Here is a 25,792-nt window from a genome sequence, read left to right as displayed (position 1 = left end):
TATGATTTTGCTTTGATGTTGTTTCTACTTTGAAATAAAAATATTACATGTCTTCAGAACATTGGAAAGAGAGATCTTTTCCAGCTGAATTAAATACCTACAAGCTCCTTTCCTATTCTTGATTATGCAAGAACCCAGCATGATGCAAGTAAATAAATACTGGAATATAGATGCAGCAGACACAGATACATACAGGATTAAAAGGTCCTGTCTTTCCTCTTGCATTTGCTGCTTGGCTTCATATTTCTTAAACACTTAAAACATCAAATCAGCTTGCTTCATTCAAGAAAAGTAGCACAGAGAAGCTATAACTGTCTTCTGCACGCTCAAGCAGCTGATCTCTTGCCCAGAGCAACCAGCTTTGAAGAAGCCAGCATCTCTGCCATTCTCCCCTGAGCTACAATCTCCCAGGTGACCCACTCCAACCCATGGAGAGCTGTTGCTGCCACTCCACCGGCCATTAGAGGAACCACATTCATGAGAAGAGCACCAGTCTCTTGTAGTCAGGCTCTCTGGCTTTTTATTAATTAAATATTCCATATACAAAGTACTAAATAAATATACAGCTGTGTCAGACACCTGTGTATCATACACACCCACTTGGAAAGCTCTATGCATTTCTATATGAAATATCATGGAAAGCTATTTACCAAATGCAAAGCAGGCTACAGAATGATTCAACTCTGCAGACTCATTGCTCATCACCAGGGTGCAGTCCACACAGCACGTACAGACACACACACAAATGTTCACTCACTCCTGGAACAAGGGCATCCACCTTCCTTAAGCTGGCTGCTTGGGAAATGTTCAGGTTAATGCCACAGACACACTCCGGAGCAAGCAGAGCTCCAAGGTGCATGTGATTAAATGCCACCAGGGTATTGGAAGCAGCTGCACAGAACAGGTTTTGTTTGCAGGGATCCGCAGTCAGGGGTTGTAGGGGTGGGGAAGGAGGATTTGCAGGTTGGACAGGCACCTTGGGGTGCTTGGTCAGGAGCCTGAGTTAGGAGGGTGGCTGATGCTACAGTGCAAATCAGAAAACATATCAAAGTAAATAGGGGTAGATGTTTTCAAGTCTTTAGATTTTCTCTCCCCTCTTCACCCTAGGTGGTCCCCATGTGATGAGGAAGGGGCTGAAAGTGAACATGAAGAATTAAAAAAGAATACACTTCCCAGCCCTCCCTGTCTCTTCCATGCTGCCTGAAGGAAGGCCAGGAAAGGATGGGAGTAGGCAAGAAAGAAATGGTGTATTGATAAGGGTGCTCTCGGTAGTACTGGAGATGTGTTCATGGAGGAGTGGGGCTGATGCTTCTGTTCCTTCCTCTTCTTCCATCACACACAGGGTGCAGGCATACCCACAAGCTATCAAAGCAAGTCCTGGCTGGGGCAGAGATGGTCACAAACGCAGCTAATCAGCTTCCTGCTGCTCTAGCCCTACAGCATTCCTGCTAAAAATAGTCCAGGACAGGCTCTTCCCAGCATGTTCCTTTGTCAGAAGAAATGAGCTCCATACCACAGACAAAAAGAGTGAGCAGGACCAGGATGTGTCTGAAAGCTGTGTGTGAGGAATGAGAGGGGCTTACAAGGTGTGTGGGGAAAAGAGGACCCCTCTTCTCTTTTGCCAGTGTGTGTTGACTCTGTCTCTTTTGCAGGATGACTCACTTGTCACCATGTAGCCCATTCCCCACACCTCTGCTGATGGGCACTTAGCCTTTTTGCTCACTGTGGAACTGCTACATGGGGCCTTTCCCACCGGTGTAGTCATGGTATGGGCTTGTCCGGGCCTTGGCCCGAGGAATGGAGAAATCATTTTTGGGATCAATGGTCTGAAAAGGAAGCACAAAAGTCTTTACTTTTCAAAATTGGAGAGAATTAATAGAATAAAGCTTACAAAAATCGAAAAAAAAAAAACAAAAAATAAAAAAGGAGAGGGAGAAACAGAGCTGAAGGTTTCCTGAGCATGTGATAACTGGGGCTGTGGAAGAGAATCATGGCAGAACAAATCAGTAATGGAGACACGTCACCGGAGGACATGTGGGGACATGATGTGAACTATGCTGTGATCTTATGGAGGACTGTTGAATGGACATGGGGACACACAGGCTGCCCACTCTCGATCTGCACTGCAACTTCCAGTGATTGTTGGTGGGAATTCAGGACATTCAGGGCATGGGTTATGGAAAGGAACGTGACCTAATGAGGAAAGGGTACAGTCTACTGCAGGAACAGTGCTCAGAGAAAGGACTTCTTATGTGATGTCAAATCCAGAAGTACTGAAAACAACAACCTCAGACTTTGCCTCAGGCCCCTCTTGCCTTCCCATGTCCCTGTACATATCAGAGCTCCCTCCCCCTAGCCACAAATACCTCCATGAACACGTTATGGTATCGCCTGGCTAAATGTAAAGCTCCTGTCTACATCCATAAAGCCTACTCTAGGTCCATCTGTCTTCACCCCTTCTCCTTCAGGACATAAACAGTAGCCTACATGTGAAAAAGCTAAAGTGGGGTGTGAACTTACCTTCATCTGAAACTGAGAAGAGTATGGGGAGTAGCTGTTGTCTCCTGTGTTTCCTGAATCACAAGACAAAAGTAGGGGAAAGTTAGTGAGTTAATGTTATATGGTAGCCTGAAAATACCCTGTGAGGGAGACTCACAGGGCCTGTGGCTATGTTAGCTGCTGGTTGAGTCTAATTGAACTATGCAATATGCAGGCGGGAATGGGTTAAAATCTGCAAGTGGGTGACTTGTAAATATTTCCTTATGAAAGCAGGAATGAATGGTATTGTAAATAACTGGACATAGGTGGCCTTGGAGTTTAGACACCTCCTGTTGCCTCACAATTGCTGTCATCATCACCAGTCAAATCCCTCCCATGTGCATGTACAAGACCCCCTCTGTGGTATTCCCTGGGAGAGCACAGCCTTTTTCAGCTGTTCTCTTACAAACCTGGAGGTCTAACTCCAGGGATAAATGTGATCTCAATAGCAGATCCACAGGGAGTGTAGTCACATCTACACATAGATACGGGAAGCCTCAATTGATAAAACATGTTGCTTTGTCCAAGTAGGTATGAGAAATGCCTACAGAGAAATTTCTGTTTTTCATACAGAAAAGTAAGACCTTCTTGCCTCCTTTTTAGATGAAGGGTTCATTTCTAAGTGGATAATGGGAACCATACCAGAATTGGGAATAAATAATCTCCAAGGAATAACCTGGAGATGTCTGAGGAGCTAGAGCATTGCTAAGAGACAACCAAAACCTCAATTTCTATACAAACTTTCCAGATATAACAGAGTCATAAGTACTTATGTCTCAGCCCTGATATGCAGTAAGTCTCCTAGTCAGTCACTCCTACATATCTTTGGCTTTTATATTGGTCTTTACTCTTTTCCCTCTTGTCTGCAGATTAATTTTCACTTCCATTTCTGAAGTTTCACCAATCAGAAACTGTTTCCTACCTCTAAATTATCCATCATCTTCAAAACCTTTCTTGTAGCCCTCCTACACCTTTCAGCTCATTAGTGGTGCATGTGCACATAGGACTGGGGAACAGTGGAGTCATTCACTTCACCATACCTTGCACAAGTTCATCTTGGGTGTAGGCACGGTTGTCCACTCCAGTTGCCTGCTTTATGAACTTGGGTTGGCAGAAGTCGTTTTCTGGAGGGTAGTCCTCCAGCTTCAGAGGGGCAGTGAGGAAACAAATTTCAGGCACGATATACATTATCAGGAAGACCCATCCATTGGACACCAGAGCAATGGCCACAACAGGATCATCCCAGGTTTTTTTGTTTAAGGCTGTGTTGCCTTTTGTGAGCATAGTGATCCACACTACCCAAATGGCAATGGAGAACAGGACAGTGACAAAGATGTGTGCCCCATGCCTCTTCCAGCTTTTGTATGACCCACAGAATGTGAACATGGAAACCAAGAAGGTCAGAGCCATCAAGAAGAGCACGTAGATCAAAAGCATGACAAAGTCTTTGTTAGTCTTCTCCGCAGACATAGTCAGAAAATCCTCTCTCTGGTTTACTAGCATGGTGACCAAATACTCAATACTGATCACAATTTGTACCAGGGCAAAGGAAACAATGAGGAGCAGCAACACCAGCCAGGAGAATGGCTTTCTTCCTCTCACTAGTTTGTTGAGATTGCATGCATGGGCGAGGAGGCACGAGAAGCAAAGAGCAAAGATGACTCCAAATAGGAAGAAGCGAGCAGGGCGAGTCCTTTCATTGAGTTTAATGATGAAGGCAAAAGTGAGACCAAAAACACCAAGTGTGCCTAAGAGAAAGAAGAAATAGACAGAGAGCATGTGCCGCTTGCTGTTGTCTTGGACTTTGCAGATGAGAAAGAAGAGTGAGCAGATGAGGAAAATGGTGACGAGGATGCCAGCTGCAGCCAGTGACTCCAGGACAATCCCCCAGGCCTCCTCCATGTCACAAAGCAGGTAATAGCTTTCATTGATGCTGCCACAACCTCGGGGAGGTGACGTCATCCTCTCGCCTCCTTGGACAAACTCTTCGCAAAATGTTTCCCCAAAGCTGTAGAAGCAGAAAAGACACAGGCTGTCATATCCTAGAATCCTAGAACAGGTTGGGTGGGAAGGGACCTTAAAGATCACCTAGTTCCAACCCCACTGCAGGGACTCCTTCCACTAGGCTAGCTTGCTCAAAGCTCCAGCCAACCTGGCCTTGAACGCTGCCAGGGATGGGGCATCCACAGCCTGGGTGCTGCCAGCAGTGAGGAAGGAGACGCAGGGCAGACTCCCACCTTCACCCCACTAGGAAAGGACACCACAGTGCTAAGGACATGGGGCGGTGGGAGCAAAGCCATCCCTTTGTTTGGCATCAGCTCTCTATCAAGGTCAAGACAAGCCCCTTAGCAGGTAGCAATTCACCTTTCTTGTCCTCTGCACCATGCCTGGGAGTGCGGGGAGCAGGGAGAAGGTGAGCTTTCACAGCTTTTGCTGCCACACAGCACAAAGCCTGAACTGCCTTGTCACTTTTGTGATACAAGGGCAGCTGTTAGTCATAATACAGTTTACACTCTTTTGACAAGTTCAGACAACATATGCACCTTGTGCCAGTGAGGTTCACAGATGAGCAATGCAGAACAGGAAACTCATTACTCTGTTTCTTTCCACTCTTTTGCTTTCCCTGCTTATCTTTGGTTTATGGGTATTAATGAAGGGGAACTTTAACTGCCTTTTACCCTGCAGATAGCTAACCTAGATTCCTCCAGCATAGCTCTTCTCACTCCAAATTAAATAGCAAATGTAGGCCACCAACCATGATCCCCTAAACTCATATTCCTCCTAGCAAAGTAGTAAGAACCATCCCAAAGACCTCAGTCCCCTCCACAGAATATTGCTTTACACTGGCTGGAAACCTGACATGTCAGAGGTAATGCACGAGAAATAACCATCATATTACTTCTTGAGGGGTCCATAAATTAAGGATGGACAAGGTCTTGAATGCACCCAGCACATTCCTGCTGTCTCGTCATGACTAGCTCAGTGCTTTCTGCATAAGCCCGGCTTAAGTCTGTCTTGCAGGAGATAAGAGTGCTGTTTAGATGAGCTCTGCCTATTGCCGAGGGGAATGAAGTTGCCTACTTCCTTGGGAGCCTGAAGCATGTGCAGAAAACACTGCACAAGGACGTTAGGCACTTTCTAGGCACCAAATTGCTCAGTTAAGATCAGGTATCTAAAATCTATCAAAACTGAAGTTTAGATACAATATTGCCATAAAACTTGGGGGAATATAGCCGTAATGACGACCCACACTGGAAAAACAAGGGCTTTCTTTTCTGATATATATAAAGAAAAATAAACCTTGCAAAATTTATTCTTCAGTGCTTGCCATGCCGTTTGCCTTGATTTCCCCCCCTACAGAACAACATACTGCAGTTATGAGGATGATTCTAAAACCCTTCCAAAAGATTTTAGGGAGTATAGGTTGAATCTTCAATAAATGGCAGTTGACCTAATCAGGCGATGAATGAAGGGGAAAAATATCACTTTTTCACTCTCAGATCCACATATGCCTCCATGTGACCTGCTTATAAATGCTGGAATGTTTTCCCAGCTTTTAACCTTGCTGTGTAAAAGGAGATGTGCAGCTCCTCAAAAAGGTGGCTACAATAAAATGCAAAGTATTTAAATATGTGGGATCTCTGGACTCGTGTGGAGAAAACGGAATTAGTGAATAACACATGCAGGTGTTTACAAAACTCATTGTTCGCAAAATCTGGGGGATAGCTGAAAGATATCTGGATATTTGTGAGTAATAAGTAATGAACCATTCTGAAATCCAGAGAGCAAATACTACAATTTTATCTACAGACATTTACTGTTGATCAGATTAGCTTTGTCTGTTCACAGCTCCATAGACTGGTGCTCACTGTTGGGGCAGGCGGAGAGTCCAGAGAGCCAGGGTGAGACCCTAGGGTAGCACAGAGCACACCCATAGCCCTGGGTCCTGACTGGTGCTTACTGCAAGTGGTACTCGCCACAGCCAATTGCCACAGCCCTTGGAACAAATAGGATGGAAAGGACCTCACTGCCTTGGAGAACTGGACCACTTGTGCTTATTTCTGCTCCCTTTTCTTTTTTTTCCAGTGTAGATGCTCTATGAGGCATGAAGAGTCTCTGCCCGGTCTTCTAGGTGAGTGTTGCGCCCCCCCCCCCCAGAAGCTGAATCTTCTCATCCACCACCTACAGAAGTGTCTGGGATTCCCAAAGGGCTCTGTAGTCAGTGCAAGGGAGCCTGTGCTGTGGTTACTTCACAGTTCACCCCAAATCCCAGCTCTTGCTTTAGGGCTGAGGTCTTCTCCCTCCAGCCCGAGCCTACTCTCTCATTGATACTTGTGTATACACCCACCCAGTCACAAATTTCAAACTGTTTCCCAGGAAAGTCTGCAATAACTTCCCCACCTCCAGAAAGCTTTCTCTGTTGGCTGTGGCATATCATGCCCCTGCCCTCCCACCCTCTGCATGCCGTCCCTCCCCAGCCACAGGAGGCAGCTGTGCCCTGGATCCTGTAGGTCATTGCCTTGAATTACCTTTCTGGGTCCTCCTGGAGAAGGCACCAGGGAGGCTCTGGCTAGAAGAGGCGAGTTCCCTCCAAACCAGTAACACGGTCACCTTCTCTTTTGCAAGCCTGTCCAAGCAGCAGCCCTGTGCTCGCCCTCCTTGGGAGCTTTAACAGCTGGAGGCTGGGGAGGTGTGGCTGAGCACGCCTGTTCCAGTTCCACCGCCTCTCCTCGCAGCAGCAAGGGCTATGAAAATACGGTCCCAGCGCCAGGAAATGAAGTCAGGCCTCCTGACGTCAGCGGGGCACTCACCCCTGCATTGGGGTGGAGATGTTGCCGCTGCCTGTCCCGGCCCTGCGACAGGACTGAATGTTGCTCAGCCAAGCACCTGATAAGGTGCTCCCCTGCCCAACTCCAGGCACCCACGGGTGGGGACTGTAGCTATGAATAGCAGTGCATCCCCTCCCTGCTCCAAGCCTTTTGTCTCTTTACATGCTTTCTTGCCTGATAACTGCTTGCAAGGTGGAAGATGAGGAGATTGTAGGATGCAACTGGGCCCACAGCACCTAGAAGCAGAGTGGTTTCAAGCCCGGCTCCAGACAGTTTACTCGGGGTTCTTGCTGGGCGCTACATTTTGGCACAGGGATGCATCTGCTCCAGTCATCCCTTCCACCTCTGCCAGTGCGAGCCACGTGCACCTTTCCTGAAAAGGACAGTTTGCCTTTGCTGGCGCAGTTCTGTCTGCTCACAAGCACTGAGTCACTTTGTCCAAACTGCTGGCCTCAAAAGTTAATGAACAAAGGTGATGACGAATTCCCCCTTACCCTACATTGTGCCTCTGGCATGACACACCCATCGGCGCAATCCCATCCACAGCCCTGAGTATCTCCAGTATGTTTATGACTACATCTGTTATTTTAAATATTACTCACTGGGAGTATTTTATTATCCTGCTTAAGGAATTGACACCAGGGTCTATCCACACCGAGCACTCGGTCACTACAGACAGCCGCTGAACCTGGAAATCCCTCCCACTCCCTGGAGGTTGTGCTCATTCCCAAAACCAGGGGAGTTTTGACCATGTTTTTTTGCCCATCGTTGTCACATCTGCACGTTAATTTTATTTGTTTGTTCATTTGTTTTAGGGCCCCTGGTTTATTTTTGGGTTCTGCTCCCTTTCGATTGCCACATGTGGAGGTTGCAACAAAACCCATACAAGAGAGCCTTCTCTTGCACACCCCATAAAAGTACATGAGTGCCTGCAGGGATGAGGGCTTACTGAGTGAAAGGCAACACTCAGTGCAGTCACTGCTGGGTGGGCTGTGCTGAGCCCTGGAACAGTTCCTCATGTCCTTCCTGCTTTCATTTCAGTGTAAAATCCTGAGGCTTCTTAGGAAAAGACATGTCAGGTTTCTTTACATGAAATTAATCTGAACTTTAAAGTAGGTCTCCCAGGCTTAGTGAGCCAGCCAAGAAGGAGGCAGTTGTTAAAAATGAGAGGAGGAAAGGAAGGTGAAGAGTTTAGCACCAGCTCAGTGGGACCCAACCTGTCTAGGAAAACATCCCAAGAGGCTTTTAAAGGTCACTAGTCACTGCCGGCCTATTTGCATCTTGTCAGAGCACATTATGGCTTGCCAACTACTTCCCTACATTTACATAGACAGACAAAACCCCATGGAAGGCAGCATGTAAAATTATATCAGGGGAAAAAAAGAAGATAAGAAAAGTAACACTGACATTTTCCAGAATACCTGAGAAATCCTTGAGAGTCAGTCATCAAACACACCCTGTACCTTAAAAAGGTTAATAAATGGGGATACGTTTAAAAAACCCCAACAAACAATAAACCATCCCAAGTGACCAAGCGCTGCTGACTCATGGTAGGTAGCCTGAGAGATGGTGCCCATGGCTCTCATGCTATGCCAAGGAGTGAGAGGAATCACTGGTCTACGTGGACAAGTACAACGGAACAACAGGTGAGAGCATTGCCACCTCAGTTTAAGGATGGGATGCAACTTGCAGATAGGGGCGCCTGAATTTAGATGTCTGATGGTTATTACCTAAATGTAAGGTGAGTGTCTCAGCTCCCAGACAGCCAAAAGTTCAGAAGGGCTGGCCCAGCACATGTGCCAGGTGCCTACTGCTGTGTACATTGAAATGCTCCCAGGTGTGGTTACCTGGATTACCTGGGGCCTCACCTTAATTGCTTAATATGCACACATCAGCATATAAGTGTTATTTGAGATGCCACAGGGCATCCTGCTCAGCTTCCAGGGACCACTCCAAGAGCACATGGGTTTCCTGTACCAGATCTGGCAGTCCTGCGCAGATGGTTTTTATACATTTAGGCATCTCAAATCACCTTTGTAAGAGCAATTTGCGCACTGAATCTCCACTGTTTATTTAGAACTGAGATGCCCAGTTTATATGTAGGTACCTAGATGCAGACATCCATGATCTGGACTTTATTCTGGTGCACCAGCATAGACAAGTAGTTCGTTGAAGGTACTGTAGCTTAGTCGCCTGTAACTCAGTCACCAGCACAGGGATGGCACATAGGACACAAGAGTTGTGGGAAACTACCCTTCTGGAGCATCAGTTCACTCTGAATAACACAGGGGATCTCAAATAGTAGGAGGATGGTGGGGGCAATTAAATTGACTCTTAGGTGTCTACAGAGCAGACTTCATCTCAGGCAGTCATCCAGATTCCCACTATAGTTGGTGTAAAGACACACTTCCAAGGAAGTTTCAGTTGAACAACAAACCATATCACACCTGAGAAGTATCTGTTTCTCTCCAACAGAGGTGGGGGGAGACAAGATAATGATTTCAGATACAGATATTTACATTTGTCAGCTGGATTGCACAGCAAGACTCCGAAATAATTTCAGCACAATCCAGTGGCAAAATGATGGCAAGCTCCTTTAGGTGGGAGGCTGTTGGTAGCAAAATAGCTTGGTTTGGCCATACTGCAGCCCTGGACAAGGAAGCTGGCTGCTGGTGAATGGGAAGGATTAGCGGCTACACCTGACATGGAGAGGCAAGGATGGCAGCAGGGACTGACACCTCCTCTTCCAGTCCTTGGCAGCAGAATAAGACAGAGAAGGAGGGCCAGGCTCTCCCTCTGTGTCAGCTCCTCTTCTTACATCTTCTCACAGCTGGTATTGCCTGGCCCTGCTCCCTCCTGGGGTGCCAATGCCCACGGTGCCGTGGGCCAGCCCTGCTTGGGGCTGAGGTGCCAGCAAAGGGCACAGTACTGCAGCCCCTCTCAGCTCAGCCAGGTCTCGGGGAGAGTGCACATCTGGGAGGTTCAGGGACCTAGTTAGTGTCTTTTATTATGCCCAGTAACAAAGCAAGTAGGTGGCTGGGGAGAGATGGTGCTTGGCGCCCTGGAATGCGTCTAAATAATGTGTTTATTTTTGGTCACTGTTATTGGCTGTGTTGTGAATATGCTTGTGCCATTCCTCCTGCTTAGCTACCTGTGCAGTACATTGGGAACACAAAAATAGCCATGCTTTCTTAAAAAAAAATCCCCTTCTGCCAGCACTTATCATAGTCATACTGAACTAACATTACAGCAGCCTCCACCCTGTCCTGCCCCATACATCTACTTTAAAACAGTTCAGGTATAAACATTATGACACCCTTGGAACAGACTGGTACAGAGGTGATGGGTCTTTGGCCCAGGAAGCCAGCTTGGAGCACCTCTGCCTTAGATAAGGAGCTAAGACGAATTCAGGGGATGTCATTACTGCAAAGGGACATGTGGCAGCTCCACATAACACTGGGCTTTCTCCTGGGGATCCTGTCCCTGAATTCACTCTGCTCTGGCTCTGAAAGAGTAATCTAAGGATTACCAAAAATTCCTGTCTGAGAGTTGAATCCTTTTCCTTTGGAAGTGAAAAGTGTAGCACCAAAACAGAAATGTTACCTAAAAGTACTGCAATAGAAACTCATACTGGTGTCCTTCAGAGATGTTACTTGTCTCTGCAGCCCTCGGCTACATGCTGTGCCCCCTGCTATTTTCAGTCTCAGGAACAAAATAAACATTTCTAGTATGTAGCAGTGATAATGCTTTGCTTTGAGTGCTGATCACTGCCTCTTCTCAAAGTTCTCTTCTTTAAATGGTTTTGGCCAGATCCTCTCTATTCCTGGATCCTAAATGCCCAGATTCCTGGTACAGGATGTTCTTTTGCTGTGATGGGGAGAGATTTGCACAAGGAAATGGCAAGGAGACTTCTTGTAATATTGAAATTGGTGCTACTGAGTGTATCTTACAAACAGACACTTTCAAACCTGTAAATTATCTGCCAGAGCATTCCCAGTTGGTGAGAAGACCCTGCTTCAGGAAATGCAATGGAAACAGACTGCCTGATCCTCCACCAGGATGATAATGCTCTGTGGTGCTGCAAACAGGATCACTTCTGTATGCAAACCCAGGTATGGCCAGCCTAGTACTTGGAAACCCAAGGGTAGGGGGTGGCTCCTGGAGCACCTGCTGAAACAGTCTGAGTTCATGCCTTAGACTCCCCCTATCCCTCTGGGGCAGATATCACACTGTCTTTCATACTCCACAAGTGTGGAAGCCAGAGCAAGAATGAGCAGAAGTAAGTGGAGAGTAGCTCCAAGCACCTGTGGCTGTGATCACTTTGGCTAGGAAGAACCTTTTCACACAACAAAACTGATGCTCTTGCAGGCTGTGAGCAAGTTAAAAAAGAAATAATTACACTTGTCACCTCCTTTAGGACTTTCATCAGTATGCTAATGAACATTTCACTCAGGACAACTGGTGTAGTGTCCTAGAGGTACCCTGAGCAGCTAAGAAGGCTCCAGCCCTCCTTTATGGCGTTAAACTTACTTGCTTTTGTGCTGATGTCTTCCCAAATTAGCAAGTTGTACTGATATGAATGAGTGGGTATTGTGTGTAGACAAGATATTTGGGGAGAAGTGTGTAACTCTCAGGAAACAAGGGATGTGAAAATATACCAATGGTAGGGATGCTGCCTAATACCCCCAGAAAGGAAGACATGCCAAAGGAGATCCAGGAAAACCTGCTTTCTCTCTCCCAAAAAAAGGCTAATCCCAAGGCTAGGGAAATGGTTTAGGAGAAAGAGGATGTCTGGCTGCACTTGGGCTGGTGAAGCCTGACAGAGACTCAGCACAACACTCCAGGAGTCACCCTTTACTTTCCTTGTGTGCCAATCCTCATTTTGGTACCCTTGCCTGGCTCCTAATGCTGCTCCCTTTGGTATTCCTTGCCTGCTGTGCCTGGAGTACTTTTCCCTTTGCCACTCCACACCCTGGCATTGAGATGATTGGCTGAGATGCTCACTGAGGGAGGCTTAGGCCTTCTTTCACACCGGTGGCTGTTGTCAATAGATGTTCTCAGACAACCACCCCTACCTGGCATCTGAGGATAATTTCTCCTGCCAGCATTGCCTTGGATAAGAGACCTTGCAGAGGACTGCTTCCACACAAGAAGCATTCCTGGGAATCAGGTTGCACACAAAAACTCCCTGCTCAGCGATAGAGAAAATTGTGCTTTACTGCTCCTGGATCAAATACCACCACAGCAACACAAGGCAAACCTTGAGCTTCCAGCATAAATCGATCCTGCCTTTCATACTTCAGCAGGAAGAAAAAGCATTCATAGATTTTATTTGTTATCAACAAGCTTCCTGCTGGTACAGATCTGTGTACCCACACAGCCAGCATAGGAGCCAGCAAAAACTCAACATTGTCCATCCTGGTTAAATTATAAAAAATACAATTGTATTAACATGTTTAATCTTAATCAGACACATCCTATTGAGCAATATGGCTGGGCACAAATGTGCTATTCACTCAAGAACCATGGTCTGGAATCAGCAGCAGTTTTGGTTGGTGCTTGCTATCCAACCAAGACTAATCATTAATCAATGCTGTGATTTTTCTTGAAGGAAATGGGTGGCAGGGGAGAAAAATATAAGGAACAATTGTAAGGCAAGGTCAAGTAATTGAATTCACAGCCTATTGCTCCTGAATATTTTCTTGCTGTTTAAAGCATGTTCCCAGGGCAGACAGTTCTTGGTCTCTGGATGCTACAAATCCCAGTGTCACCTCTTGGAGCTGGAGAACTGCTGAGGAACCACATAGGTCCCTGGGAATCCCAGTCAGGCTTCAGGTAAATGTAACCAAGGAATACGATAACACACAAGTCTTTAGTACTAGCTTGACAGGAATACCTTACTGCAGCCCTAGGAGAAGTTTCTATTCTGTACAGTTACATCTTCTGGGCTGTCAAGTACTTGGTGGCAAAGCTCACCAAAAATGGAAGTGGGGGCTTCTAGCAGCGGTCTGCTTCACTGATATAGCCATTTCCCAGCAGCCATGGCATGTTACAGTGTATGGGGCCCTGTGATTTGAAGGAAAATGGTCTGTGTTCCTCTGGGCTTAAGGTGGAGTGCTGTGAGAGCCATATCAGTGCTGACCTGGCAGAAACACCAGTGAGTAATAGTTGCCAGATTATACATATAAATGGTTCATAAAGCCAACACCTCAGTTCTCCTTCCTAGTTCACCCTGGATAACATTTGTTGCTTGACTGTGATTATATATGACCATAAAAATGCCTTTCAGGGCACCTTGAATACTCATAGATACATAGAATAGTATGGGTTAGAAGAGACCTTTAAAGGTCATCTTGTCCAATCCCCTTGTAATGAGCAGGGACATCTCCAACTATATCAGGTTGCCCAGAACCATATCCGGCCTGGCCTTGTATGTCTCCAGGGATGGGGTATCCACCACCTATCTGGGCAACCTGTGCCCAGAGATTTTTGTGAATGTTTTACCACCCTCCATTGGAAATAATTTTTTTTCCTCACATTCAGCCTGAATTTCCCTTCCTTTAGCTTAAAACCATTATCCCTTGTTCTATTGCAACAGGCACTACTAAAAACTCTCTCCCCATCTTTCTTATAGGCAACTTAAAAGAACTGAAATGCCACAAATAAGGTCTCCCTCAGGCCTTCTCTTCTCCAGGTTGAACAGCCCCAATTCTCTCAGCCTTTCCTCATAGCAGAGGTGTTCCAGCCCCCTGATAATTTTTGCAGTCTTTCTCTGAACCCTTTCCAACAGGTCCGTTTCTTTCCTGTACTGAGGGTGGGATCTCAACCTGGAAACCCCACCTGGAGTAACCATGAATGGAGCCCTAGCTCAGCCCATGCTCCATTCCTTCCTCAGCTCAGTGTGCATGTTTTCCTGCTTTCAGCATGCACAAAACACCTTTTCACTCAAATCCTAAAGACTCCCCTCCTTTTGGAAACCCAGAAACCAGGGGAATTGCTCTGCAGACAGTAGCAGCTTGGAAGCACTTCGTTTCTGGCACAGGGAGGTGGCATACCCTGGGAGCCTGAAGGCCTGGTGCTCCTCAGGCATGCACAGACAGCAGGGGCTTCCAGCCTTGCAAAAGGAGTGCAGGTGGCAGCCTAGGACCCTCATGCTGGCTGAAGGTTATGAAGCTGGCTGGGCAACAGAGCTTGGTATCCTTCATTTAAAAGGCCAGCACATTGCTGGGCACCTTTCTTGCACTTGGCACAAGACAATGCATGCAGGCCCCCTTCCACTGTTTCTTCCATCATTAAGGTTGTACATTATTGTGAGTATGTTCTTCTAATTTTGAGGACAACACAGGCACATCAGTATCCCCAGATACTGCCTCACTAGAGGCCCAGGACTGCAGTTCAGCTCTTCACTCCTCACACCAAAATCCTTTCTTGAATTATTCACCTAATGCAGTATTTGCCATGAGTGTTTAGTTGTTGCATTAACATGGAGGTGTTCCGAGTTCCCTCCTATCCTACCTGCTAATTACATCTGATGTTTTACGATCACTCCAACTTCCTAGTATTGCCGATGTTGTAAAGCTCCCCAAGGAACATAGCAATGTTCATTCTGTGCACACCTGCTGCATCTGGTAGCTTAGCAGCATAAAAATCTATGACATAATGATACACATTCATGTAGCTGTACTTTGGCAAAATGAGGGGGAAGCAGTGCTTTATTCTGTCTGGTTAACTAAGGCAGAAATTTAAAGGGGTGTGTTTAGGAGGGTTGATAGCATTCCTGTTCCAGCTGCTTGCTTTTGTGAAATGATGCCTCCCTTTGCAGTTCCTACGCAATCTTGGTGGGCACATAACCACAGACAGACATGCATACCTGTGCGCAAGCACACACGCACCCAGCCCGGCCTCACCCAGCCCCACATTGCCTGCCATGCTTCTGCCTCTGTTGTTTTAGTGTCTATTAGAGCTCAGTGAAAAGCAAGAGTTGGAGCTTGCAAGGGTGCTGTTGGAAGTGGCAGCCAGGTAGGATGAGAAAGAGGGGGTGTTCACAAGCCCAGAGCACCACTGGAAATTGTTTTCTATAGAAAATTCATTGCAGGATGCTTAGCACATGCTGCACTGCAATAGGACCCCTGTGTTTTCTTCGCAAAGCCAGGTCTGAAAGACCTGCACTCTTTAAATGCTGTCTAGCTCAGTGGCTGCACCATGTTAAAATGGAGCACTTGAGGCCATAGATTTGAATCCTAGCCAGAGAGATTAAGTACTTGAGAACTGAAGCTGAGGCCCTAATGTAATCCATTTCACTATTCTCTGTTTAATTCAATCACAATAAAAAGTGGAAATCTCAAAGGAAGAGTTGACTGGAAAATGCAGTCTGTACATAAAATTCCTACTTTTACTGTTTTAAGTCCTCTGACTTAAAATATAAATCTCCAAATATGCAGCCTTAAGCACACAGTTGCACATATACAGATGAAGGCACACACACACACACACACACTCTTCCTCACTCCTTTAGCCAAAACCCCATCAATCCATTAAGAGTTCAAACAAATTTTGACTGATGATTCAGACCAGCTGAATCTTGGTTTGCTGCTGGGATAGTTTCTCTGTCTCACCTCATAGTTGCATTTAACTCCTCTCCTGATTTCAGATAAACTTGTGTGGACATCTGCCACCTTACTAGATGGTCACTAAAGATATCATAAGCTTGCCACATTTGCACAGATCTAAACAAGCAGCAATGCTGGGTTAGAAAAGAGCATTACACTGTTGAGTATGAAGGAGCTGCCATAGTCCTGGAACTTCCGGCCTAGATGCTGTGCCCAGGCAAGATCTGAACTAGCCAGAAAATACAGCTGATTGCTATGTCTCTGGCTTTGATTATTTTTCTTCCAATGTTCTTGCAACCCAGGAGCTTCCCTAAGCTAGAGGAAAGAATGTCAGTGTGCTGCCATTATTAATAGCCAAATGGCAAGGACTTGGCTGGAAGGGAGAAAGTTTACAAAGCTTCTGGTTTGCAGTATGGAGAGAAAGAGAGCATGTGCTTCAATTTGGACCAGTAAGCTCAACCCAAGAAACCCCCTTCTGGCCCTGCTGTGCTCCTTTCATCTCACTTAGCTGGCTACTGGATGGGAAAGATGAGCAAGCTTTCTCATGGGAGTCCCCATGCTTCCTGCTGCTCTCCAGATACAGCAACCCTGACTGTTTTGCTTAGTAAACAAAAGCGACACCCCTTTGTGACAGCCATACACAAGGGAAGGGTTTAGTGAGGGCTTAGTTGCCAGTTAACCTCTTCAGAAATGCAAACACAGCTTCAGCTAATGGTATGAGCAATCCAGGAAAGTGTCAAGAGATTAGGGATAGCTTTTGGTATATGCATGATATGGCAAAGGGAAGCTTCTGCCCCGGGAAACCAATTCTTCTCTTCCTTGGCTGTTGTATGGCCCAATAATCGCTTTCTTGTTCACTATTAACAAACTCCCATAACAGACATGCATTTGCAGTAACAAAATACTAAGTGGCACATGAGCAGCTCTCCTGAAAAGGCTGTAAAGTGATTTTTCCAGAAATCACTGGCTGCATACAGGACTTCACCCCAGGGTAAAACCTAGCAGCAGCTGTTGGGCACCAGACGCTGCTGTTACATTTCAGCTAGCATGCTATATTCCATCTCTGGGATCTGCAGGGATGTTCACTTCATCATGCAGAAAATCCACTGCCTTTGTGCTTACATTTTAAAAGGCAAAAGGAAGTGCTCAAGGCCAGGTTGAGCAGGGCTTTGAGCAAGCTGGTCTAGTGAAGGTGCCCCTACCCATGGCAGGGGATTGGAACTGGATGATGTTTAAGGTCCCTTCCAACCCAAACCATTCTGTGATTCTATGAAATCTTGTCTATGACGTCCTGCTTGGCACCCTACACATCTTGTCATGGGTGGGGTAATCTAAAATATATTCTTAAAAATACCCCAAGCCCTATGCTGTACATGAATGAAGGGATCCCATGTATGTTATGGATTTGAACAATGTTATTGCTGACTGCAAGGGCTTTATCAGGTTACAACACCATGATGTACAGAGGGGTGAAATTCCCATGAGATCTTATGTTACACTGAACTCACACAGCAAATCTGAAGCTGAGTTGAACAGGAACAAGCAGAACTAAACCAACTTCAGTTCTTACCTGACAACCCAAATAAGAACTAAGTCCAGCCTTTAATGATCCACGTCTGATCAGCAGCATGGTTTTACTAGTGGTAAAGGCAAAAGAAAGTGGCAATCCACGTGCATGATTCTGCCAAACAAAACACATTCTGGATGTATTACATGACAATCTGGTTTCTTTAGCAAACGCAGCATCTGTCACAGTCCTGTTCCAATTAAAAGACATGTCTGTGTTTACATAACAGCTGATAATCCCCTATCTCCGGAGTGGTTAACCTAGATGTCCAACATGGTTAAAAACCTCTGTTGACTAACTGAAATCTGAATTTCCTAACTGCTCATTTATCATCATCAAGCAGAAAAATAACACTGTTGAGGCTGTTACTAGTTAGAACATATCCTAACCTTCCAGGACAACACAAAATTTGGATAAGTTTGCTCTACCTCTAAACCATCCTTCTCTTTACTCACTGAAATTAAGATTACTACAATTAGTGAGTTGAAAGAAGTTGCTGAATATAAGTGAACAGTATTTTTCTAACAAGCAGTTAAGCAACATCATTAAGCAGCAAGAGGCTTGCCCAGAGAGCCCAGAAGGATCTCCATTGCTTTCTATCATTTACCTCATTGCTTTGTATATTCTGCAGCATCTGTGAACACAGATCCCTGTCAGTCCCTGAATGGCTGAGGTGTGCAATAGAAGGACCTCCACCTGCACAGGGACTGTAGTAGCTTCTTCCAGCAAGAGCACAGAGGTGTCTCCTAGAACACCATCAGGATGACAGCCACACAGGAACTGCTGAGGCAGCTCCCATCTCCCCTGAACCCTGCAAAACACAAGGAAGACAGAACTGGAAGCAAACTGCTTGGGCAGGCAGCAGCCCATAGGCTGGGAGAAGAGCCTGAAGGACCATACTGCAGTGCAGCATGAACAGCAAAGAAAGAAGCAGCCATGGGGCAGTTTAGGGACCTGGTGGCAGGCTGTTTGGTGGGGCAAAGCTGGGGAGAAAGGAGCAGGGCAGAGTGCAGAGGGTGCTTAGAAAGCAGGATACATGAATGAGACCTTGGTGAAGGCTGGAATTCAGACATGTAGAAATGGCTAAAAGTGGGGGGGGGGGAAAGATGGGAGGTCCCTCCAAAAAGCACCAAATAATAGAATATTAACAATGCCACACATTCTATTGCATACTGAACACAAGGAAATCTCCCTCACGTAGTTTACCGAACTTGGCAGGCCTGAGCTACTTGCAGGAGCAAAGCACAGGTTGCTAGATACTATGTGAAGGGAGGCCTTGGCTGATGCTTTCAAAGGCATAAGTCAGCCCATGAGGAAAGGCCTGAAGGCAGGGAGTGCAGCTCCAACCAGCAACCTGTGGGTGGAGGGGCTCCCCTAACCCAGGCCATGCAAGGAGATTCCTTCTCCCTCAACCATAGGACGGGTAGCTTCCCAGCTGTACGCCTCTATGGGTTCTACCACCCCAAGATCTCCATCACTGAATGCTTCCAAAGGTTAGGTGAATCCCTTGGTCAGCTTTATCTGATCAAATGATGGGAGTGGATGGGATAACGATGCAATCCCACAGATAGTGAAGGGGAGCAGGAAGAGGCAAACTGCTGGTCTGGGCAGTGAGATTCTGCTGAGCAAACAGGTGAACCTGTTCTGGTGTACCAGTACAGCCTTTTATGTCAGGCAGTCCTGGCTTCTGCTGTGGGGGTCAGCCTGTCGCTCACTTCAGTCACAGAAAATCCCTCCAGCTGAAGCAGGACCTGGGACAGTGCACAAGCTCAAACCTCTTTCCTTCTATCCAGGATTCATTTTAAGGCTCAGCATAGCTCCTGGTACAGAGTTAGCCTGCTTTAGCAAAGCAGACAGGAATATACGTATTTGTCCTGCCCCTGCAAAGGCCAAGAAGATAAGTGTCCACATCACTGAAGCCATTTCAAAGTAAGGTCACCCAGCCATTGCTGGCTTCAGCTCTACTTGTCAAAGGTCTTTCCCACCAAGAGAGATAACAGCTCCATGCAACTCACCATCCAACTATAAAGAGGGACTTTCCACCCCCATCAGTCCTTCTCTTTATAACTGTATATTCACATGTCAATAACTACTGCACAGTCCTTTTGACAGACTTCAGCATATTTTTGGGTATTAAACCATGAGCTCCTTGAGGCAGAAAAGCATCTACACCCCTGTACCTTTCCTGTGCTACCCATGTAAATTGGTAATACACGGTCCTGTATATCTGAGGTGATCAGAGAAGCAAAGGGCTAGCATGGCTAACAAAGCTGAACACTTCCACCAGAAGGCTGTCCTGGACTAAGTAGAAGAGGCTAAAGAATATGGTAAAGGAGGACAGCTCTCAAAAGTTTTTATCCATGTGTGCTTAGCACACGACGAGCAAACACTGCCACTTCAGGGGCTCTGCCTTCCTTTCCAGGGAAGGACAGAACAATTAGCTTTCCAAAGGGCTTTTTGTGTGATTGGTTTTCTTTTTTTCTTTTATTTAATTTTGTTTTAAAGGCTTATTTGCTGCGTGTGCAAGATACAAACACACTTACCAAAGATTTCATTGATACTATGCCTTCCAGCAAGCTGCCCTTCCATTGCACAACAGGTTTATCAACCACAGAAGGCTAGCAGGACCCTCCACTAGCCACGTCTTTTTGTATATCTGCTGCTTCTACTGAATTTGAGAGCCACAGCTGTCTGCTATGGGATTTTCAGAGGAACACTGTTCACAAACAGTCCATGAAAATACAAGACAAAGGCGAATAGTGACAGCAATTCCAGGAATTCCCCTTCCATGAGCTTAACAAAACCCTGACAGAAAGGGAGGCTTGTCACTAATCACAAAGAGCCCTTCATCTCCCAGACCAGGTGGCAGCATCTGACCTGGGAAAGCAGGACTGGCATTTTCAAAGAGGGGACGTAGTCTGGCATTCAGTGGATGGATCTGCAAAAGATAATCTTCTGAACTACACAGAGGCAGTATAGTTGGAGTAAAGAAGATGTATCTCAGTCAGGGGGAGCCCTGGAAGAAACAAAGGATCACAAAACACTAGCATGCTTTGCAAGGAAGGGTTCTTTAACAAACTCAGATGAGATGAGCAAGCCTGGCTGCAGCCAGCCAGCTGAACATATGCAGAAGCAAAGCTATCTCTAAATTTGGGAACAGGCTAGAAAATTTATTTCTGACATTTGTTCCATAGATCTTTGATAACCATTCCTCACTCTGCTATCCATTTTAGAGAGCCAATACTTCATTTGCATTTTTATCTAAACTGCTTTTGAAAATTGGAAAGATGATTCCAAGATTTCTAGTTAACAATAAAGCAATTCTCACCAAGTGGCTGGAAAGAGCCTAAACTAAGATACACTCAAGTTATGTATGTGTATCTAATGGAAAATAGTAAATAACTCTACAGAATCTCCAAGAGTCATCTCAAGACCTGCAACTGTAAGGAACGGAAAGCTTATTCTTCTCAGGCTCTGTCAAAGGAGGCTGTTAGACTGTCTGCTTCATACTGTTGAGAGTGTTTGGAGAAGACCAATCTTTAACAACCAAACAGAGCCTCTGGCATGCACCAAGAGTAAAGATTTAACACACCTGTAAGCATGCACATGAGCAGCAGTAATAGGAAATCACTAGTGGCAAATTTCTCTTTCTGAAAACAGATTGAGGGAGAAAAAGTATAACTTCTCCACTTATGATACATCAAGCACAGGAGCTGGCAAGGACAGATCAGGCTGGGTATGTTCTGTTATAAATTCCCTTCACGTGAGCTATATAGTAAAGACAGTAGAAGATGAAGTATACCCAATTACGTGCTTGACTGGGGTACCTTAATTTCCATTGCTTTAAATAAAATTGAATGAGCCTCCACACATTCCCTACCAGGCTTGCTCCACAGATCTTGTGCCCTAGTGTGTTGCTGCTGCAGGAAAGTAGGTACTTTTGTGACTCCAACTCTCATTATGCAAAAGGCTTATTTTTCCACCTCACAGCAAAAGAATTTCATGGTTTAGCCCTGCTCATGGAATGGAGCAGCTGGGCAACAAAAACCACACAAAGGAATTACTTTCTCCTGGAAAGTCAGCATAACAAAAGCAATTCAACCTTATCATGCAACACTCCCTCCACCTCACACAGGTGATTTGCAGAGAAAGTTTTGCTATTTGCCTTTCTGTACAGAGAGACATGTTTATGGGTGAAAATCTTGAGAAGATGAAAGGGGACTTAAATCTGTCCAAATGGGAGGCATGCCTGAAAAACTGCCTTCCTTGACAATATGAAATGCAGAGGAGAAGAAATGGAAAGAAACGGTAGTCCCTGAGAGGCCTGTCAACAGGGCTCCTTTCTGCCTTTGCTAGGATTTGAATGGAAGACATTTACCCCTTTTTTGCATAGAAAGCCCATATTGCATTGCCCTTTTCCCAGTAGCCTTTAGTAAGCACCAAGGCCAAGGCAGAAGCTTTTGACAGACTCCTATCCCTAGAATTTATCTTAGGGGTAGGCAACAGAGCAACATGCACATCTCTGCAACAATGAAGATCCTCCAGCAAGAGAAGTCAAAGATAAAAATAGTCCTCTTCCCTTTGGGCACAAAAAAATACCCCTTGTTAACCTCTAGTAAACACCTTCAGGCTTCTAGTCCCCTGACAAAGCACTCGACAAGCTCCAAGGTCATCCACCCCTCCCCCCCATCCCCACTCCCCAGGACCTACAGTATCAACAGTGGAAGACTGCACAGTGCTACTGTCTCCTACTGCACAACTAGGCATAACCTTGACACCATCGAACATACATCCTACATCCATAAAACACAACATATCACGTTTAGGAAGGCATGTATGTGTGTCCCCTGGGGCTTTGGAAGAAGAGAGAAAGTGCTGTCTTCATAATAAGTTTCTGTATTTAAAGGGTCCTCAGGAAAAGATACAGTACTTGGCTGTATTCATCCCTGAGCCAGAGAGAAAGTGACCATTCCCATTTCTTAGGTGTCAGAGGAACAAAACATCCTTAGCTCTCCCTTTTAAATATTGCTGTTCAGAAGTGCCTTTCATAGTGTGACAAGGAGAAAAAGCTGTGCCTTTTAATTTTTTTTTCCTTTTCTTTTTTTTTAATCTCAGGAGTTAACCCAAAACTTGGGATTCTGTCAGAAACTCGCCCTCCTGATTCTCTGTGTTTACACAGTCATAGCTTTACCCTCCTGAAAGTCTCCTGATAAGTGGATACAGAACAATAAAAATTCAGAATGACAACATGGACAACCTCTAGCACAGAAGTTGGATTTTTACAGTATTTGTTCTGCAACATTTACAAGAACCAATTACTCACTTGAATGTTTACAGATGCTTTTCACATGCCGCTGCAGGCAAACCACAACTTCACATTTATACAATGTCAATGCTTGGTATGTGTCTGCATCTTTCACAGGTCATGCAATTCATTCCATTCCTTCTTAAGTGCTTCCAAAGGCTTTTAGGTATTTTGGATATTTTCCTTCTTCAGCATTTGGCTAAACTGGGAACGTTTATTAGTTTCAATCCTGCTTTGTAAACTAAGAACCTGAAGATCCCCGAATCACTTCTTACTCAGAGTTCCCACCTAAACTGAGACTGTTCTCATCACAAATTAATGGTGCTGCTAAAATCATCACACTTAGTTCTCCCTCTTGGTCATCTCTACTTTTGGAGGGCAGCCAGGTCCTTGAACAGGCTGTGTTCCTCATGGTTATTTTAAGCAGATTTCAGCTCAGGCTGTCACCACAGTAAAAAGCCTTGAATTTCCCACCTTGGTTCCCAGCTGTGCTTTCCTGCCCATGTCTTTCCTTGTAGTCCCTGGGCAGAAGGTACATGGCACTGGGGAAATGAGACAGGCAAACCCATTTCCGACAGGCCAATTCAGTGCAGCTTCTGCTCTGGCCCACTGTGTGGCTGCAGGGATCACTACCTTTTGCAGTTATTGTTGCTTATCTTGAAGTCAGTTATCCACACTGATATCAATCTTTAATTTTACTCCTCCCATCCAAAGGACTGTCCTGCTCCTGCTAGTTGTAGAGCATTTTAATGAAAGACACTAAATCCCCATTCTTTACTATCTGAGTTAGTTACCTAAGTAGTGCTAAAAACTATAAAACTCTATTTAATAGATGTATTGTGAGTATAAAACAATCACCTTCTCATTATGGACTTGGGAGATGCAGAATTGTTTCAAACTGCAAACACCCCTACTGAACATCTTCCGAGAACACAGCTTTCATCTAAACTTCATTTCAGTGTCAGCCACAAAAAAAATAACAGGTTGCATTAGTCCAATCCTACCCTACATCACACTAAGGTTAATCCTCCATTTCAGCTCCCTGCTGCGTGAAGACTCAGAGCTGTGCAGAGGTGTGCTTCAGAACTGTCCCTCAGGAGTCCTCCTGACTGAACAAACACAGACATCCATTGTACAAAAGTATGCAGCCATGCACATACCAGTGCTGGTATTTTCTGAACTGTCTTTTATTCAGAGAGAGACAGGTCTCACTCCATTCCTTTCCCCTCATGTTTCATTACATATTTGGCTGTAGCCTGGCTGCAAATTCTGTTTTGACCAAATACATCTTTAGACACTCCCTATTCCACTTCAGTTATACAAACACTCTCTAATCTAGCACTCATGGTGTAGTCACAGTAAGAAACTATTTCCTGACACCTCAACTGGTCGAGATATTTTTAGTTGAAATTGAATGCACATACCTGTGGCAGGTGAGGCACCAGCAAGACTGTGGGTGTGGTGAAACCTCTGCTTTTCTAGTGCCAAGTGTTTCTACAGCTTGCCATTCCAAACCAAGGGATGTGGCCAGCTATCCAGGAGTCACTCCTCTCAAGGAGGCTCTAGGCCTTTTCACAAGGTGCAACTCCACTTCTCTGCTATTCTTGCAACTGCAGAGGAGAGTTAAAAAAATCTCTGATACCCATCGAGGACACATGCCCTCTGCTGTCACATCCTCCCACACAGGAAAGAATACAGAGAGATGCTAAAGACCCCACCAGTCTATTGCATAGCTGGGAATAAGACCAAGAAGATTTCCAGAGACCTAGGAGCCTCAGATGCATTTTGTCTTCATTTGCTGACAGCAGGACCAACCTTGTCCTGATTGTGAAGGGTAATGAAGGATGGAAGACCAGTCAGGAGTGTTCCCTTGCTCCATAGGGAATGGGCATTTGCATATCAACCCATGTGCTTACTCATTCTATTCATCTGGTGCATTCTAGGGTAGTTTCCTTTTACCTGTGGTGATCCTTACTGAAGAGCCCTGTAGAATTAACATTCTCATTACTTGGCTGCCACCCCTAAAACTCTGCACTAGGGCCCACTGAAAATGCACACTCTCCTCCTGCCTTACAAGTATGTTTTTAACAGTCAACATACCCAGGATCTGTACCCTTACTTATCTGCCACTGATCTCAGACTAGAGCTATCAGACTTGTGGGTTTCTGAGTAAATTGCTACCAAGAAAACCCAACAAAGTAAAACCACTCACTCTTCTCACACCAGGTAGTTTCTCATGAAGAGCTGTTTTAAATTTAAAAAAAAAAAAAAAGATTCTCCTTAGCTCTGACCACAGTGTTTTTTTGTAGTTTTGCAAAACATGCTGCTCCGAAGTATAAGAGCATTCTGACTAGCACACACATATATATATATTAATGTTGATGCTGTGAAATAACTTGTGCTCATCTTGACTACTGGAGTAGTTTCTGCTTTCCGTTTGTATCTAAACCAGAAACTTTTCAATACTGTTCTTCAGAGAGCAGAAAATCTAGTTTACGAGTGGTTCTAGCAGACATTCAATTTTTATGTTGAGTGATCATGAGGGAGTTTCTCACCCTTCTCTGCCCACCAGCAGAAATATTCAGTGTGAAAACTTATTGCTAATGGAAACTAGCAGTAACCTTAAGATTTGATATGAAGATAGGTAAATTTATCCCATTCTTGCACGAATCTAATTATACGGCACTCGATTCTGCTTAAGACAGCGTTTAATTTCGTCATGCAGCTCCCGAGTTGCTTTCCTACGTTAATAGCACCCCCTTGTGTTAGTTTGTAAGTACTACACGAACCAGCCACAAGGAAAACCCAAGCCCTTGATTTTGCCCATCATTACAGGTTCTGCATCCAATTCCAAGCAGTGAATAGCCTAATCCTACTGAAACAGGCTGTCACTGTGCTGGGCCACTCTTCACCTGACACACTGAAGGTATCGATGTCACATCTG

At 45.4% G+C, this 25,792-nt stretch overlaps 2 protein-coding genes and 1 long non-coding RNA gene across 4 annotated transcripts in view; 1 reads left to right on the top strand and 2 right to left on the bottom strand.

Moving 5' to 3' along the window:
• Positions 1-25,792, top strand: part of LOC130610315 (histone H2A-IV) — a 141,500-nt gene that overhangs the window by 65,326 nt on the left and 50,382 nt on the right. The gene's annotated exons all lie outside the window — the stretch shown is intronic.
• LOC130610210 (retinoic acid-induced protein 3-like) lies at positions 504-17,949 on the bottom strand. Of its 2 annotated transcripts, none has more exons than XM_057429903.1 (4): positions 17,547-17,949; positions 3,579-4,546; positions 2,521-2,573; positions 504-1,826 (listed from the first exon to the last, which is right to left on the bottom strand). In XM_057429903.1, exons 2-4 carry the CDS (start codon positions 4,498-4,500, stop codon positions 1,734-1,736), a joined length of 1,068 nt encoding a protein of 355 aa, XP_057285886.1. In that variant the 5' UTR covers positions 4,501-4,546; positions 17,547-17,949; the 3' UTR covers positions 504-1,733. The 2 variants fall into 2 exon arrangements, with proteins under 2 accessions (XP_057285886.1, XP_057285877.1); XM_057429894.1 differs by lacking the exon at positions 17,547-17,949 and adding an exon at positions 7,068-7,837.
• Positions 18,293-25,031, bottom strand: LOC130610446 (uncharacterized). Its single transcript, XR_008975048.1, has 3 exons — positions 22,867-25,031; positions 19,183-19,294; positions 18,293-18,354 (listed from the first exon to the last, which is right to left on the bottom strand). It is a non-coding gene; the product is annotated as an uncharacterized LOC130610446 (long non-coding RNA).

Source organism: Pezoporus wallicus, unplaced genomic scaffold (assembly GCF_028554395.1).
Source record: "Pezoporus wallicus isolate ANWC-B61680 ecotype Strahan unplaced genomic scaffold, APGP_CSIRO_Pwel_v1 scaffold_3294, whole genome shotgun sequence".
Taxonomy (NCBI): domain Eukaryota; kingdom Metazoa; phylum Chordata; class Aves; order Psittaciformes; family Psittacidae; genus Pezoporus; species Pezoporus wallicus.
This window is presented reverse-complemented; position numbering and strand designations above follow the sequence as displayed.

Excerpts from the sequence above, each read along its gene's own strand:
- LOC130610210 (XM_057429903.1), bottom strand. The coding sequence starts at position 4,500 with ATGACGTCACCTCCCCGAGGTTGTGGCAGCATCAATGAAAGCTATTAC. Across the intron at positions 2,574-3,578 it reads CCAAGATGAACTTGTGCAAG|GAAACACAGGAGACAACAGC; the intron begins GTATGGTGAAGT and ends CTTGTGATTCAG. Across the intron at positions 1,827-2,520 it reads CTTCTCAGTTTCAGATGAAG|ACCATTGATCCCAAAAATGA; the intron begins GTAAGTTCACAC and ends CTTCCTTTTCAG.